General features: G+C 36.9%; 1 protein-coding gene and 1 long non-coding RNA gene across 18 annotated transcripts in view; both read left to right on the top strand.

Moving 5' to 3' along the window:
* Nucleotides 1–2,495: 2,495 nt before the first annotated feature.
* LOC137013151 (uncharacterized) lies at nucleotides 2,496–6,298 on the top strand. The gene is made up of 5 exons (XR_010893669.1): nucleotides 2,496–2,581; nucleotides 3,255–3,321; nucleotides 3,896–3,976; nucleotides 4,121–4,208; nucleotides 5,904–6,298. It is a non-coding gene; the product is annotated as an uncharacterized lncRNA (long non-coding RNA).
* Nucleotides 6,299–8,445: 2,147 nt separating this feature from the next.
* Nucleotides 8,446–18,460, top strand: part of add1 (adducin 1 (alpha)) — a 41,563-nt gene continuing 31,548 nt past the window's right edge. For 3 of the 17 annotated variants that reach the window (XM_067377068.1, XM_067377067.1, XM_067377069.1), the window contains exon 1: nucleotides 10,082–10,415. In XM_067377068.1, coding sequence (XP_067233169.1) covers nucleotides 10,321–10,415 — 95 coding nt within the window. In that variant the 5' untranslated portion in view covers nucleotides 10,082–10,320. Of the gene's footprint in view, nucleotides 8,606–10,080; nucleotides 10,416–18,460 lie in introns of those variants that run through there. The other 14 variants (XM_067377062.1, XM_067377075.1, XM_067377074.1 and 11 more) reach the window with 11 other exon arrangements.

Below are 18,460 nucleotides of genomic sequence, written 5' to 3'. Positions count from 1 at the left end.
TGCTTCACGCAGCTCAAAAACAGAGATCATGAACGAGACACTTGGATAAAAACAGCTTATGACACGTTTAAAGATGTCAGAATAAAGTGCTGAAGTCACAGAACTGGTAAAACTCTGCCATGAACATCAGCTGAAACAGAAGGACAGTGTGATCTCAGTGTTTCTGCCCCAGTTTAACACAGTTCAGTGCAGTGACAGTCATGAACACTTACAGTGTTTTCACAGGAAAATATTAGAGTTTTGTGCTCCAGTCTCATTCTGAATCATCGACTGACAGCGATGAAGAACATCCTGATGGTTGGAAGAGAAAAACTGCTGCTTTCTGAAGAGAAAAACACAATGTTAGAAATCAAAACATGTTCAGATTTATTCTGTGATCATGAGTGAATCTCTCACCTCATCTCTGAATTTCTCTTCACCAGAGCGACGCTGTTCAGGTCCGTCTGGATCAACAGAGACTGAAATCAAACAGCTGTGAGTGAGTCGCAGGATTTCACTTTTATTCAATTATTCAGTTTAACCTTAAGCCCAATGTAACACAAATCTTATAATCATCCACATCCAGATATTGTGTTCAGTGTCAAACTTTCTTACACTTTGGTCGATATTTGTCGAGGCTGTTTTTATGCTGCAGATTTCGATGTTTTCTGAATCCACAGACATTTTCTTTTCCTCTATTCATTGTTTTTTCTTTTGCGCAGGTTTGGATTCATCTTTTTCTTCAGCCACGTTTAGTTTTCTTGTCATATTACTGGCATAAAGTCTTATTTTTCTTATTTTGAGGTTTCAGGGAGCATCTGAAAAATAAAACAAAATATATATTATTTAAGAAAAATCATGTAGTTCTGACTGGACAAATATTAGTATTATAGAGTGATCAGATCAGATCAGGCCAAAAGTTTGAGACCACATTAAAAATCTGAGATAAACCTAAAATATTTTGGATTTTGAAATATATTACATTCGTAACTGTCTATAGGTCAGATATAATTAATCAAAGGTTCACAAATGAGTGATTATTGATTAAAACTCCTAAAAAGAGTTTGATTTTCTTGCTTCCAATGAAAAACACACAATGATCTTTGAAACATTTTCAAATCAAACCAAAAAAGCGTCAAACTAATTCATTCTCAAGTGAATATACATTTTTCTGCTTTCAGCTCGAATTCTGCATGTCTGTAATTTAAAGAGTTGATTTAAATCAGAGTTATGCATTATCATAAACAAATGACAGGATAAAACACTCACCCAGATCTGGAAATATTTATTCCTATTTTAACTCCTGCATCAGATTTGTATTGTTTCATTTATATCCTCGGAGAAGACGTCTACTAAAACATCAGATTTGATATAATCACAGCGGAGAACAGCAGAATCCAGCAGGAAATGACTGAGGAAATATATCAAACAGCTTCTCTGACACATGAAGGATTGCAGAAAGTGAACTGGTTTAGCCTCTTTTTCCCCTTTAAAATCAATCTTGTCTTTAATATTTTACAATAACTGATGATCAAGCTGATTTCATTACAGGGTTTGTCCACGGCAAGAATAAAGACATTTAATATCCTGCATGACATCACCCAATGAGTTCATTTCGATCAGCAAATAAAAATCTCCTTTTCCACAAAGTATTTGCAATATTCATTGCATTTCAGGAATGTTTGTTTTGCTACTGGGTGTAACACTTCACTACTGATTAATCTCAAGGTCACTCAGAGCTGAATTCAGTGTCAAAGCTGTTCTTTTTAGACTGATTCAGGATCAGATCTTTGGGGAGATGAAATCCAACCACATGATAAACTACAAATGTGCAGGAAAATGAGCATAAAACACACATCTGAAACTAACTCAGCAAACTAACTCCATATGCAAAATTGATTTATAACTCTTTAGTGGAATCCAAACATTAACTACAGCAGCCAAATGAAGTCTAACAGTGTGTGAATGACATCATTCAAAGCAGTCATCTATAAATAACAGATTACTGATCAATGCAGTGGCGTAGAGTGGCGACCTCATGTGGTGATCCTGAGAACTGACAAACTTGAAATTAAATGCAACTGAACAGTCCTGCTTGCAGACAGTGAATTTTCTGGGAAATTGAGATGCATATATGCATTGTAGGGTGAATCTTTCAAAGCAGATCATATTTCAACAATCAAAGAAAAAGAATTATTTTTTTTGTTGTTGTTGCTTGAAATATATCTATTTGGCAGACACTTCTATTGAAATGGAGAAACACACACACACACACTGTAAAAAGTAAAACATTGGTGTTCTTCGTTTGATATATTTTTTTCCATTCCAATAGCCTAAAATTATTAGATTGTTAAGTAAAATTACATTTTGTAATTTATATGTGTCTTTCAATCTATTTTCTTAGATCGATACAATATAAAATTATAACATAACAATGAAATTTAAATCATACATTCAATCAAACGACTTTTATTAGATTAAGCATGGTTTGCGCATGCGCACACATGAAAACTCGAGAGAAGGTTCTGGAAGAGACCTACGGCAGCAGAAGTGGCAGAAGTCGGAGGAGGCGCGAAGCGAACAGGACAGGACACTTTGTCAGGTAAGGGAGGAATTAATCAAAATTGTACGTCTGTGTTATCCTTGCCCTTTATTTCAGCACTCACACTATAATTTTTATAAGGTAACGTTAACTAGTTCAGTTTTTATAAGGTGACTTCCTTGTCACTGTTTTACTGATAGCCAGTCTACCGCGACCTTTCTAGCATAACGTTAAAGTAATGAGGAAACTCATCCAGCATTTAAATACTTGAATAGCATTAACGTCATATCATTTTAATGAACAGATACGCAGATTAGAATTTATTATAACGTTAATTTTGACATTAGCGGTATAGCGTTAACATTGCGCCATTTTACAGCTAACGATTTTCCTGGGAAATCCAAGAACTTAATATTATCTACCGATTGAACGGATATTATGAAAGGAAAAAATATTTTTTTAGTTGTATTCATGACTAAAGCTTGAGTATATTGCATTTCTTTGCCGAAAGAAATGAATCACCTCAATATGCGAGTGACGTGTAACGTTTCCCGCTCAGAATTTAGGCTTAACGTTACTGGCTCACCTCCGGGCGCTCAATGCCATTATAAACGCTGATTTTATATGTTTTATGTTTTAAATTTGCGAAGGCAGGAAATGAATGTGAGGAAAATTAATTTACACTTTGAAACTGTAAAACTAAAATGGATTAATGTTTGGATTTTAATTTTAGGAAAGCTGCTGCTTGGTAGGCCTAGTTCCTGGTGCCAGTTTTGGTTGTCCAGTCTTCGCTGACACTGGTAAGTTGTTTTTGCCATTGAGGGGAGGGGGTTGGGGTCAGTAGGTGATTCGTGCATTACATTCAATACTGATTGCACTGATTCAGGGCTGGAGCAAATGATTACATATGCTGCGTCCCAATTCGCCTACTTATACGCCCTAAAAGTATGTACTCTTTTTGTGGAGAAAAAGTATAAACTTTTGAGTGTGTAGCAAAAGAGTATGCAAGCCATGGGAGATAAGTTACTACTTTGTCATCTTTAACGGACGGATCTGTCGCGTGCATCCTGTCATCGTAAACTGGCATGTCAATCATCTTATCACAGTTAAAATCCTCCATTCCATCTATTTTAATTTCCTACCTTTTCGGAGAGAAATGTTGTAGCACGTTCATCTACCAGTCGTGTGTTTTCCATGCGGAGACTGTCCTGGTGTGTTTGCAATTTGAATATAATGATTCATTTAAAAGTTAATGGCTTAACGTATCTTTGCAAATGTTCAAAATGCTGCTGCAGTTGCAATATAATGTAGATAACATTGAATAAATAAATTTTTGCCAGGTAAGATATGATAATTAATTTACTTATGTTTCAGAAAGATGACAATTTAATATTTGACTGGGAAGAATTGCAAATGTTGTGGGAGAGGTGGCCAGCACTTTTTCAAATTGAAGAGGTCAGTTTTGGTACAAAACTATGTTGATTCTTGTTCATTTGGTATTCATAACAGTAATTTGATTACAGCTTTTGTTACTAATTTAAATAATTTGGTCAATTATTAATCCCAAACTTTGTATTTTCTGCTCTTTTCATTTTTTAGATCAGTGCAGAGTTCATGAGAATCACAACGGAAAAAGGGTGGCGTGACAAAAGAAAAGAATGGCAGGATTTTACATCGTTTAGATGAGGTATGTACAATTACGACTGAGTCAGACTGAATCAAATATGTTTGATATTATCTTAACTGGTCTGTTCTATGGTCGCTATGACAGGGTTGTACATTAACTTTTTACTTGGGTAAAGCTGGTTTTATATTCGCACATTCAGACATCCGTATTCAATAGCCTTGTTAATCACACTACATTGGACATTCAGAAGTAAATATGCCATTAAAACAATACTTGCCTATTTTGATCGACTGTGAAAAATGTTGTAAGTTGACAATGGTTGGTTGTCAATATCGTGTCGCTGGTTAAAATTCGCAAACATTAATGTATTGCACATTTATTGAAAGTCTGAATTTATCAGAAGTCCGAATGTGCGAATATAAAACCAACTTTACCCAAGTTAACTTTTTTTGCGCGTAACACTGGTGCTACAAAGGTTAAAAGATTTTTAGCACCAGTAGCCTGAAAGTTGTCAGCACAGACTGATTTCTTTTGTAGCATGTTTGTCACACTGTACAGCCCTGTATGATACCAACATTAAAACCCTGACAACTCAATCGTTTGTGCTCAAAACGAACTCCGTCTAACCACAATGAGTGAAGATCTGAGCATGATGCCCCTAAAACTAACATTGTTAGCCTTTTCAGTGTGGTGTTATATGGAGGCAATCTGCATTTGGCTCAGCTGAAGTGTTATGGATGCCCTGGTTGTTTTAAAGGGATAGTTCACCCAAAAATGAAAATTTGATGTTTATCTGCTTACCCCCAGCGCATCCAAGATGTAGGTGACTTTGTTTCTTCAGTAAAACACAAATTAAGATTTTTAACTCCAAACGCTGCCGTCTGTCAGTGGTACAATGCAAGTCAGCGGGAACTTGGACTATAAAAGTAAATAAAACACGACAGACAAATCCAAACGAAACGCCACCAACGCTCGTGACGACACATTGATGTCTTAAGACACGAAACGATCGGTTTGTGTGAGAAACTGAACAGTATTTATATAATTTTTTACCTCTAATACACCACTATGTCCAACTGTGTTCATCAATCGATTCGTGATGTCTGATCGCGCTCTGACAAAAGCAGTGATGTCTCGCCCATATACTTCAATGAGTGCTAGACATCACTTCCGTTGTCGGAGCGAGTTCAGACATCACAAATCGATTGATGAACACAGTTGGACATAGTGGTGTATTAGAGGTAAAAAATGATATAAATACTGTTCGGTTTCTCACACAAACCGATCGTTTCGTGTCTTAATTTAATTTTGGATTTGTCTATGGAAGTTTTTTCGACTCTTATAGTCCAAGTTCCCGCTGACTTCCATTGTACCACTGACAGACGGCAGCGGTTGATTTAAAAATCATCATTTGTGTTCTAGTGAAGAAACAAAGACATCTACATCTTGGATGCGCTGGGGGTAAGCAGATAAACATCAAATTTTCATTTTTGGGTGAACTATCCCTTTAAAGGTTGTATCAGCGATTGCAGGCCGAAAACATAAATGATCATATTCATCCTTATGATCCGCTAGCTGCACGCCCCATAAGCAGGCCGTCAAAAAAAACGCCTTTGTAGGCAGCCTAGGGTCTGAGATCTGTACACACAAACAATAGACCGCAACAGTGCTATCAACCACTCAAAACCAAAATAGTGTTTAATTTTCTGAGATACTTATACACTCTTTATTCATTACTATGTATTGTCTTGCCAGGATATGCCAGGTGATGGACTGGAGCAAACAATGGCCGTCTTAATCTGTGAGACAGACAGACACCAGGGTTCTCATTGAGTCCACAGAGGTCCTCAGTAACGTGCCCTCAACCGCAGCTGCTGTAGCAATGCTGTTTGGACTAACATATGTGGTATACCTCGAGTATCCAAAAGAACTGAAATTCACTTGAGTTTTTTCTGAAAGTTTTAATGGAACTTGGCGCAAGAAAAATGACCCCCAAAATATGTCGCCTCTCCACTCTGCTGCATAGTCAATGACTGACTGACAGCCTCCATTTCAGTGCTTTGATGAACACAGCATGGCAGAAATTCTTTCACCCCAGTCTCCACTACATCGTATTAGTAGTTGTTTGTTGTTTACTGGATGTGGCAATATCTCTGATTTGTATTTGATTTAAATTTATTTCTCTGAATTATATTTGTATTTGTAAAACAATGTTTGTTTTGCCAAAAAAGTCTAATCTTAAGAACAGTGATTTAATAAATCTTTTAAAATAATGTTTGATCTGACTCATTTAAAATATATATATTTTGAGAGAATTTAAAATTTTTAATTGTCAATTGTGAAGCAATTTATATTACTTGCAATGAATACATATTTCAGATTGAAGAAAATTAAATTTAGACCAAGTCTCTTAAAAACCTTTTTTTTTTAGTTTAAGCCAATTTAAAATATTGATTTACACCAAATTCAGAAAAGAGTTTGCAGGAAATCAAGTCTGTTAAGAAACTTGTTTTTTTAATTTAAGCCAATTTAAAATATTGATTTACACCAAATTCAGAAAAGAGTTTGCATGAAATGCAGAAAATTAGTTTGAACTGAATGGTTTCTGAACATTAGGTCAATGTAAAATCTTTATTGTGAATGGTTACTTCAATTTTATTAAGTTAATCCAATGTTTCACTTTTTACAGTGCACATTTATACGCGCACATACACACTCTCTCTCTTTCTCACACACACACACACACACATACACACACATATATATTTATATATATAAAAGTTTGGAAACATTACTATTTTTAATGTTTTTGAAAGAAGTCTCTTATGCTCACCAAAACCAAGCTTCCTGAAGCAGTGTTTTGAAATCGGCCATCACTATATAAGTCGTTATTTTGTTTTTTTGGCGCACCAAAAATATTCTCGTGGCTTTATAATATTAATATTGAACCACTGTACTCACATGAACTGATTTAAATATGTTTTTAGTACATTAATGGATCTTGAGAGAGGAAATGTCATTGATGCAGGCCTCACTGAGCCATCGGATTTCATCAAAAATATCTTAATTTGTGTTCTGAAGATGAATGAAGGTCTTAAGGTCTTATCACAATATTAAACAATAATATTGTGAAATATTATTACAATTTAAAATGATGGTTTTCTATTTGAATATACTTTAAAATATAATTTATATCCAGTGATCAAAGCTGAATTTTCAGCATCATTACTCCAGTCTTCAGTGTCACATGATCCTTCAGAAATCATTCTAATATGCTGATTTATTATCAATGTTGGAAACAGTTGTGCTGCTTAATTTTTTTTTGGAATCTGTGGTACTTTTTTTTCAGGATTCATTGATGAATAAAAGGTTAAAAATAACAGCGTTTATTCAAAATATAAATCTTTTCTAACAATATAAATCTTTACCATCACTTTTTATCAATTTAAGACATCTATGCTGAATAAAAGTATTAATTTCTTTCAAAAAAAAAAAAAGAAAGAAAGAAAGAGAAAATTACTGACCCAAAACTTTTGAACAGTGTATATTGTTACAATAGATTTCTATTTTAAATAAATGCTGATTTTTTTTTTTTTTTTACTTTTTATTCATCAAAGAATCCTGAAAAAGTACCACAGGTTATAAAATAATATTAAGCAGCACAACTATTTCCAACATTGATAATAAATCAGCATATTAGAATGATTTCTGAAGGATCATGTGACACTGAAGACTAATGATGCTGAAAATTCAGCTTTGATCACTGGATATAAATTATATTTTAAAGTATATTAAAACAGAAAAGCATAATTTTAAATTGTAATAATATTTTACAATATTATTGTTTTTTCTGTATTTATTATGAAATATAATGAGCATAAGAGTATACACACACTCTGAAAGATGTGGTTAATTCAGGACAATTGGGATATTTTTCCCAGTCATCTCAGTGGCAAAAGTGTCCAAATTTACCTGAAATCACCTCTATGCATTGCAACTTGCACTCTGTAGATTTTTAAATTAGTACATAACTATATGTGTATAGAATATAAAGGTTCAGCTTAATAAGTATAAGCTATAATAGATGTGCAGTTTCAATAAAAACACTGAATTCTGGAAAACATACAGGCTAAACTCCACCCCACCCAGCAGATTACACACGCCGAGCTCTCTGTTTTTAAGATGGACAGGCCACGCCCATCACGTATGTAGGCGGCTCACATCAAATGCTCTGTTTTGAGATGTGGGCGGAACGTCGAGTGACGCTGGCCAATCAGAAGCCTCTCCACCTCAGCGAGTCCAGAGCGCCGCGCCCCAGTCTGAGACGCGCACCGACAGAAACAAACGGTTGCAGAAAGAAATACTGGACACAATCCCGCTCCCGGAGAAAACCTCGAGCTCCCCGCCTGTCCCCGAGCCGCTGTGATTCCAGCCGCACATTTAGACCCAACAGAAGCGTAAGTTTGAGTCCTACTTTTGTTTTCTCTCTATGGATTATTCTCCTCAGGGTTTTAGTCGCGCGGCCTCAACGTTAGCGCGCGAGCTAGTGGCGTAAACGCTCGCTTTCTGCAGGACACTCGCGTTTATCGTGTTTGTTTTGACATTTTTTGTGATTTGGAGGTCACTTGACCGTTTTCTGACAAGATCGAGAGTCTCGGTAACGTTTATTATGTGTAGAAACAGGAGCGCGGAGGCGCGCGCACCCAGGAGCTCTGGACAGGACAGTCGCGTGAGGGCCACTGCAACTCTGCTCGCGCACAAATGAAAATACTGAAAGTCACTTTTGGAAGTTGGAAATATTTTGTTTTCTGCGAAATGTAGTCATCTTTGTTGCGTTTCTTTGACTTTAGAAAGAGCGTCGATAACGCAGGTTATGTTCATTGACTTTAAAGTGATATTTGTTATGTCATCTGCGATATTAAATTCATATCAGCCATTTTTTTTTATTACTTAAAGCGCATTTTCAACCTGGAAAGGACACTAAGTGGCCATCCAGACAGTTACAGGCCGTGCCTGTCTGATATATCAGTTTATCATCGGTTAATCACTAATTCTCATAAGGCCTCTTGTGTTGTGGGACGTGTGTGTTTTTGTGCTGGTCACAGATTGGGCTCGTGCATGTGTCTCTGGTGTCCTGACAGACTGTCAGTCAGAGAAACAGAAAGACTGAAGCGTCTGTCTGAGGGTTTGAACCATAAGGGCATTACAGATCTGTAGGGCTGCAGTGTTTTTATAAAACTGTGGCAAAAACAATATGGTGCATAATGCCATTAAAGGATTAGTTCACTTTCAAATAAAATTTTCCTGATAATTTACTCACCCCCATGTCATGTTCATGTCTTTCTTTCTTCAGTGGAAAATATATGAAGGTTTTTGATGAAAACATTCCAGGATTATTCTCCTTATAGTGGACTTCAATGGAGTCCAAACAGATGAAGGTCAAAATTACAGTTTCAGTGCAGCTTTAAAGGGCTTTAAACGATACGTTTGAACGAAACGTTTTCATCAAAAACCTTAATTTCTTTTCGACTGAAGAAAGAAGAACATGAACATCTTGGATGACATGGGGGTGAGTAAATTATCAGGAAACGTTTATTTAAAAATGGACTAATCCTTTAATATAGACAATTAATATAGTTCTTTATTATCTTTTCGATTGCCAAAAGTTGTTGCAACTTGCCTATATGCTGTTTTTTGATACAATAAAACCAACGCCATCTTTATTGTTTGTGTCATTGCATATTAAGTGCTGATTTCAGATATGATAGTAGACCATCAGAGCAGGGCAGGCTCTCGGAAAGGAGGGGTTTAGAGACTCTGAATCTTCGAATTAATAATTTTTCAGACTCCATGAGAAATGAGGTGATGTGCGATGTATATTATAATTTGTTTTTTTACCTTGAATGCATGTAAATCTATTGTAGGAGACTCCAAAACAATATTAGGAACCTTTTAAAGGGAACCTATTATGTTCCTTTCCTTTCACAAGATGTAATATAAGTCTCCAGAATGTGTCTGTGAAGTTTCAGCTCTAATTTGCCTCTATTTGGGTGTGAGCAAAAACATGCCATTTTTGTGTGTCCCTTTAAATGCAAATGAGCTGCTGCTCCAGAAGAGGGCGGAGCTTTAACAGCTCAACAACAACAAAGCTGGAGAATCTCACGCAGCCAAAATGAGGAAAGTGTTCAGCCTTACATTGTTCAAACCGGAGTCGACACTGATGGAGAGACTCAGGAAGAAGTTACAACTTTTAGACGTTTCTGAATGGTTAGTGGATAAATTGATGTAGTTGCTGTGGAGTTGATTCAACTCATCCACTAGCATGTGCCGTCATGTTCATCTTTTGTGTTGAATTGACCCTCGTTTGTGAAGCAGTCCGGCGTAAAATGACGGCATGTCAACAACACTCGACTACAACAAACCCAACATGGCCCCGCCCCCTTTGTTGTGTGTTCTCAGGGGCGGGGTTTATGTAAATTTTACGGTTAGCGATGTCACCAACCTGGGAAGAAGCTCGTTGTAGTCCCTACCAGCCGTTTGTTGCGATTTCTGTATTCCTTTGCATTGAACTTTGATTGTCGTAACTTTGCAGATGTTGTTTTTGCTCAAACAGCAACATTACACACTAACTAAAGTTAAACAAGTGAATTCATAATCAACCACCCCTTAAAAATAGCATCTTTACTATAGAATGAGCACTCACAGGTGTGTGTTTGTTGACATATTATAATGGTGGCTCATTAGTTTAGTGTTGAAGTGATCAGTTTGATCAATTATTTATGTTTCAGAGATGTGATGGATTGGGCGAGCAGTGAGTCAGCACACTCCTTCTCTCGCCCGCGACCCTCTAGAGGCACGGAAATGTGTTTCTCATTTTCATCTTGCGTTGTTTAACTTTTTCCCCTCTTCCTTTCTCCACCCTTTCTGTTGCTCAAATTCTCATACATGCAATGCTCTGTTGCCTTAAACAGGAAATAGTTTGAGTAGCGTGTGCAGCTAAGAGTTTGTCTTGCTCAGTATAAAAACTGTTTGAGAGCATCTAGAGTAAACACAGCTCTCTTCCAAAGCCTAAACCTCCATGGGCAGCAGTTTAAAGCACGATACCGATTTAAAAAAAGGCTATTTGAAATGTTTGCAGAGTGATTATGCTGCTTTAAGATGCTTACTTTTGGCCAAATCCTACTTTGCAGAGAAAGAAATCCTGTAATGCATTGTGACAAACTGTGAAATCCATCCATGGTGGACGAAGCAAGAGAAATGTTGATTATCAAAACACTTCTAATCCATTCAATGCCAAAAAAGTATTGCTTATTGGCAGATAAATAAAAGTATAATTTATTGTCAATATGTAGAGTGTGAAGGGTGCGGTCTGTGTAGACAGCAAGGCATCTCACTAAGTACTGGAACACAGCCATATGTTTATAATTAATAATTCATAATTATAAGGGGGATTTTCAATGTGCTTTATTTCTAAACTGATTTCAGAGTCAGGAGCTTTAATTCATTTTATCATGTCATTGGTGTTATTTGAAATATTTGCACAGCGTAAGGATGTTTGTAGGAGTCTCTGTGTTTGGTGTATGTGAGTTATGTAGTTTATGTGCACTATTCAGATCTACTGGTCCACGGCCACATTTAGACTCCGCCGTGTGCCAGGAATAATGCAGACGGACAGTGCCATGACATTCCACAAATACACAACATGTGATTTAAGATGTTTAACAGCTGGTGTGTGCTGTGGTTAGTTTTCAGACGTTAATGTACAAATGGAGACATTTCAGGGCAAGCTATTTTGGGTAATTAGCACTATTGCATACTGTAACGATTTTGAGTTGTGACAAAATGTGTGCATACACCAATCAGGCATAACATTATGACATGTGAAGTGAATAACACTAATTATCTCTTCATCACGGCACCTGTTAGTGGGTGGATATACTGTATTAGGCAGCAAGTGAACATTTTGTCCTCAAAGTTGTTGTGTTAGAAGCAGGAAAAATGGGCAAGCGTAAGGATTTGAGTGAGTTTGACAAGGACCAAATTGTGATGGCTAGACGAATGTGTCAGAGCATCTCCAAAACTGCAGCTCTTGTGGGGTGTTCCCCGTCTGTACTGGTTAGTATCTATCAAAAGTGCTCCAAGGAAGGAAGAGTAGTGAACCGGCGACAGGGTCATGGCTTATTGAAGGCTGGCCCGTGTAGTCCGATCCAACAGACGAGCTACTTTAGCTCAGATTGCTTCAGAAGTTAATGCTGGTTCTGATAGAAAGGTGTCAGAATACACAGTGCATCAGTTTGTTGCATATGGAGCAGCTGCAGACCAGTCAGGGTGACCATGCTGACCCCTGTCCATCACCGAAAGTTGAATTCCTGATTATGATTGGCTGAGGAACATTCTAAGGCATGCAATTATTTTCCAGTAAACGCATGACTAAAGTAGTTCCAGGCAGGTTTTGACCACATTACAGTTGGATAATAACTTTGCCGAATGATCTCAATTATTTCTAAGGTTCTTAAAGCCTAATAACAGACATTGACCAAGCAAAGAACTGACTGCATAATCTTCACATTTTGAATCTTTGAATTTTAAAACGTAAAACATTCTGATCACACCCACATAAACTCTCCGTCCCACACACACTCACATGATCACTGCTCCACGCCCTCCCTCACATCTGTGTAGTGTTACGGGTGAGATAATTCACACACTTCTCTTCTGGAAACTAGGTCAATGAGGAAGTTCCTCATGAGTCGGTGATAAGATGCAAATTCATGCAGTTGAACCCCTGGGCAGCTTAAAGAAAGATTCAACAAATCCCACCAGATCCTAGAACTGATCCTTTGAAAGTTTGATTTTAATTTTGGTGTTTTATTGTTTGTCTTTTCCCCTCTTCTTACTCTTTTCCACAGCGTTGCATCCCATTTTTTTCTTTTTCAAAATTGAAAATGGGGGTTTCATGACACTTTAGACTGTGGTAGTTCACTGGCCTCTATTTTATTTTTAATATGCATTATTTAATATGCATATTTTTATAATATATATTTTTTGTAGTTCAAAACGTTTTTATGTTTTCTGTCTTCGCTGTCTTTCTGTCTCCATATGAAAGACACACTCTTCCTCCAACTCTGCAGGTGTTCCAGTCTTATATGCATTTATAAACTGATCTTGGTTTGTTTGGCTGCTTTCAGCCACGACAGACTCTCTCTGATCGCCTGCTGTCCGGTTTAACGGCTGCCAGGGAGTTCTGGAAACGTGTTTTGGCCCGTTTGGATGGGCTTTGGCCTTCATCTGAGCCTGCTGGTGGGCTGAGATGGATTTGACTGCCATTTAGAAACTGTCAAGAAGGCATTATTGATGCAGGAAATTCATGCAGCGAGATCTGGCTCATTTGCAATGGCTTTACAGGACTTTCCAGTTGGAGTTTTCTTATTTTCTCCATGGAATTTGTAGGAATTTTAAGGAAAACGCAATTGTTTAGACGTTTTTGCAATCGAAATTGCTGACAGTTTGATTGCTTGATAATGAAACTTTCCAGATGTTTCCAGACAGAGTTCAATCTTAAAATGTGGCCAGAGGGAAAACGAATGATAAAATGACCGTGGGGGCTGAGAGGCCGTAAAGAGTCAAAGATAATAAAAATGTAGATGTTGATCAGGCAGAGTGTTCAGGAGTGAGTGGGCAGAATAAAGGACCACGAGTGACCGTATGCTATTACATAATCCTACAGGTTTCCATGGAAATGTGTTTTGTTTCCATAGCGACTACAGTCATGCCTACACATCTCTGTACTCTTATCACATACCCAAGCTTAATATAACGCTATAATATAAATCTCTGGGCTATAAACATCACTTCTGCTATGATAACATTTTACTGTTAAATGAGCTCGGCAAAATGATTTAGGATGTTATTTCTAGAGACAAGTTTAGTGTTGGGATGTACCAAAAGTTTGTCTACTGATTTCCTTTTACTCAAAATGCCATAAAATGGCATGTTTTTCCACAGTTTTTTGGGGAATACTGTATTTCATGGCATTTTCAGGGAAAGGAATATTCTAACAGAAACCAGTTATTGGGGAAAAGAGCTATTTTACATATGATGAGATTCAATCTGCACCACTGTGGAAGTTGCACAACCAGAAAATGCAAAAATGTCCTAAAAATGTATGCATTTGCATTTTTCGAAGAATAATAGCCTTCTATTACCTGAAGAAATAGCACATACATTTCATCTTTTTATTTATTATAATTGCACTTTTATTGTTGGTACAGTTGTGGTTTTGATTAAACTATGCTTGTTGAATCATTTTTAACTTAAAACATATTCTTACATTTAATAAAATCATTATAAAAAAATTAATTATGCAAATAATATTTACAAGGGCTGCACAATTTATCGCACATGATTTGGCAAAGGCTGTGATTATTTTGTGTGCAGCTTGTCAGAGCTGTACGGCTCTGTGATCAGTAGTAAAAGCCAGAGGGCGCTCTTGCACAGAAACTGCAAATATGCCCTGCTGCCGAAGTAGAACATGCATCATTCCAGGAAATCCCATATTATCGCTGTAGCTGAATAAACAGAAGATTGAAACACTGATTGATCAAACATGATTAATAAACACAACTGCCTTATTCTGTGTAAGAAGCCACATCATCTCACAGAAGGACACTCAACTGTCATTATGAAGTGAGTTTGGAGTAAAAACATGTTAAATTTTTTAGACAAGATGTTAATAAATGCTTCTCATGTCTGGAAATATGTTTGAAGTGTGTTGCTTTTACAAATGCACATTATAAGCGATTCAAACACGCAGTGCTTTCAGATGGATTAGTATTTGGAGCCGTAGTTCATTGACAAGCCGTGCATAAAAAAATTTCGCAGCTTTGCCATTTCATAATCGCACTAAGCCAAAGCATGATTTCAGTGTTTTTTTTCCCGAATCAACCGATTAATCATGCAGCCCTAATATTTACTTATTTCAATTAATATTAAAATTCAGTCAAATTGAATTAAATAATCCTTACATATCCTAAACGTGTAAGGAAAATAACGATAAAGTCTTTTTTTTTTTTTTTTTTTCATGCACAAAAAGTATTCTCGTCCCTTCATAACATTAAGGTTGAACCACTGTAGTTACTTCGACTGTTTTAACAATGTTTCTACTACTTTTCTGGACCTTGAAAGCAGGGTTGCACGATTATGACAAAAATCATAATTGTCAATTTATTCCCTTAAATTGTAATTGCGATTATTAATTACGATTATCACAATTTACATTGATGTTTTGAATAGCTTTATGCCATTGTTTGAAGCAACTGCCTTCCATAAACAATCTAAAAAACACTCCTGAAAAACTTTTATTGGTTTTTATAGCATTAAGACACAAATGTGAAATTGGTTTGGTTTTTGGTTTGGGGAAAAAAACATTAAGAAAACCTGTAGAAAGAAAAAAAATGCAGCTTAAGCACAGAATAATGTAAGTGGAATTTATTTTGTAATTGAGCCTTTGAACGATTACATAATTGTGGCATCCGTAATTGTAATTATGATTACAAATCGATTAATTGTGCAGCCCTACTTGGAAGTAGCAATCGTTGCTTTTTATGGGAGAAAAAAAAAAAAACTCTTGGAGTTCATTAAAATATTGTAATTTGTGTTCTGAAGATGAACAACATGATATAGTAATTAATAATTAATGACAGGAATTTCATGTTTGGGTGAACTAACCCTTTAAATATAGATTAATCCTTATTAAAGTTGCAAAAGTTATTCAGTCAAGAGCAGTGAGTAATTTATTTTTCTCTTTGATTTAACATTAAAAACACAGACAGCAGCAGGAATATTAGGCTCCTGTCACTTTAAGAGCTGCACGGATCCAATATACTGTTACACGTGCGTTTTATTTTTAAACTGTTTGTGCTCACTTAAGACATAACTGACTGTGTTTATGAGGATAAGCGTCAATACTGGCATTTTGACATCATTTTGTGTGAATATGTTTACGTTCACACTGCAGGGCTTAATGCTCAATTCCGATTTTTTTGAAAAAATTAGATTTTTTTGCAAGGCCGTTCACATTTTCAATTAAATGCGACCTTTTGTGATCTCCTGTGTGAACGTGAAATGACCCAGAAGTGACCCGCATGCGCAGAAGAGTACGCAACGGTCAACGACAACACTCGTTGTTTGCGGAAGTAGACGGCCACTTCATTTGTTCCAGTCTTTAACCTCCTTGTATTTGGCTCGGAGGCTTTTTATTTTTCGCTGGCATTGGATCAGGAATGTTTTCGTAAACCGCCCGGTTCCGATAAGAGCCCTCGAGTTTGGCCTGAATAGAGCTGTCACCCCAAATATTAATTAAATCTGTGACCTCGCTTCCCTTCCATTGACTGGTCTCAGCAGCATCGTCCGCCGTGGTTGTTGTTTATCTTCTCGTTCCCGCCTACTTCAACGCACAATTATGACATTTGTAGCGTATCAATGACGTACAGGTCGGATACATGTGGCCTGGCCGTTCAGACGGAGGTCGCATTTCAAAAGATCGGATACGTATTGGATTCAGGACCACATACCCAAGTGGCCTGGGTCACATTTGAAAAGATCGGATCTGTGTCGTTCAGACTGTCATGAAAAGATCAGATACAGGTCGCATAGGGGCAAAAAAATCGGAATTGGGTCGTTTCAGCCTGCATTGTGAACGTAGCCTATGTCTGTTCAAGCATAAGAAGACGTGAAAGAGAAATCAATTCAGCGTTCGCACGCTGTCTGAGAGGCTGCTTTCTGGGCGAGCACTTTGGACACACAACTTCTCTCAGCGCCCAAGTACTGAATCAAGTTCTCTTCCGCACCTTCTTGTGCTTGAATATTTAAATTGACCAATTTTAAAAAAAACGTGCAAATGATACATTTTTATGAAGATGCAGCACTGGCCCAATTGTTTTGGTTGTCAAGTACTTGCGCATGCCTGTGAAAAGCTTTGTAAAGTCATGTGAACGCCCCTTGATTTTTGGCCGCAGCCTACGTGAGGCAACACAGTCGGCTTTCGTCTGCGCTGTTTTTTGACCTCGGCTTGGTGTGTCATGGCCTTTATACGTATTGGAGATGTACCTTCCATGGGACAATTATTGTGTCTGGACCGATTCTGATTGTAATGTGAGTCATTTAGGGATAAAAGCATTGTTCGGTCCTGAAGGGTCACTGCATTTGTCTGCAACTAATGCTAAAATCAATCAAAAGCTCAACGGAAAAACCAATCGCTGCACTATGTTCCAGTACTGGAATAAAGTGGTTGGATTTTCATGGAAAGTTCAGTGTTTATAGTCACTGGATATTATCAGAAGTCCGAGATAATGAGAGTATTTTGGTTCAAACAGAAGCAGGAGGGGTTTCCAATCATTGTCTGTTCTCTGTGAGGGGTGTCATTGTATTTCCTTTCTCAACAGGAAGTGACAGAGTGCATGAAAATAGCGTTCTTTATTCTCTGATGACTTTTATTTGTGCTCGAAATCTCAGTGTTTATTCAGAATTATGCATGAAGAGGCTTCTGTATCTGAACCCGTCCGAGGCCTTTATATGATGGCGGTGGAAGCTAAAGCATCTCTCAGTGTCGGCACAGTTACCAAGGAGATGAACACAGAAGGGCTGCGCTGTAATTCACATTCTGAAAGAGAGTGGGAGGAAACTCTGGAGAGAGGGAGAGAGACAGATGCTGTGGTGTATTAAGCACTATTTCTAAATGACATTTGAGGTTTGCAGTGAATGCTGCTCCACACAGACTCATCTCTGCTTGTGCTGAGAGTTTGGGTCACTTATAATGTGCAATTCTGAGCGCAACGTGCCAACCATCTTCTCAAACTTGTATTGAGAAGTTGAACAGTTGTACTGGAAATGTTTTTTTTTTTTTTCTTCTTCTTAAATTCCCTTTTTTTACAGAGAAATGTTACAGTAATAACATGTATTTTGTTTAATACTTTTAATAGTAGTAGTAATTGTGCAGCCCTACAAACAAGCACAGCATTTTTTAAAGCTTTTTTTATCAGAAAAATCATGGTTTAATTTTTTTTTTATTTTACAGCGAAATATTACAGTAGCAGCATTTCTTAGCAATATTTTAAAGAGTTATTATTATTATTATTATTATTATTAATTGTGCAGTCCGACAAACAGCAGCTTTTTTCTATCAAAAGTCATGTTTTTTTCCTTTTATTTTGCAGTGAAATATTACAGTAGTAACTTTTCTTATTTTAATATTTTTAATAGTAAGAATAATAATAGTTGCATCCCTACAAACAAGCACAGCAGTTTTTTATTGC

The sequence above is a fragment of the Chanodichthys erythropterus genome, chromosome 22, assembly GCF_024489055.1.
Source record: "Chanodichthys erythropterus isolate Z2021 chromosome 22, ASM2448905v1, whole genome shotgun sequence".
NCBI lineage: Eukaryota > Metazoa > Chordata > Actinopteri > Cypriniformes > Xenocyprididae > Chanodichthys > Chanodichthys erythropterus.
The sequence above is the reverse complement of the archived record's forward strand: the minus strand, read 5'-3'. Positions and strand labels throughout refer to the sequence as shown.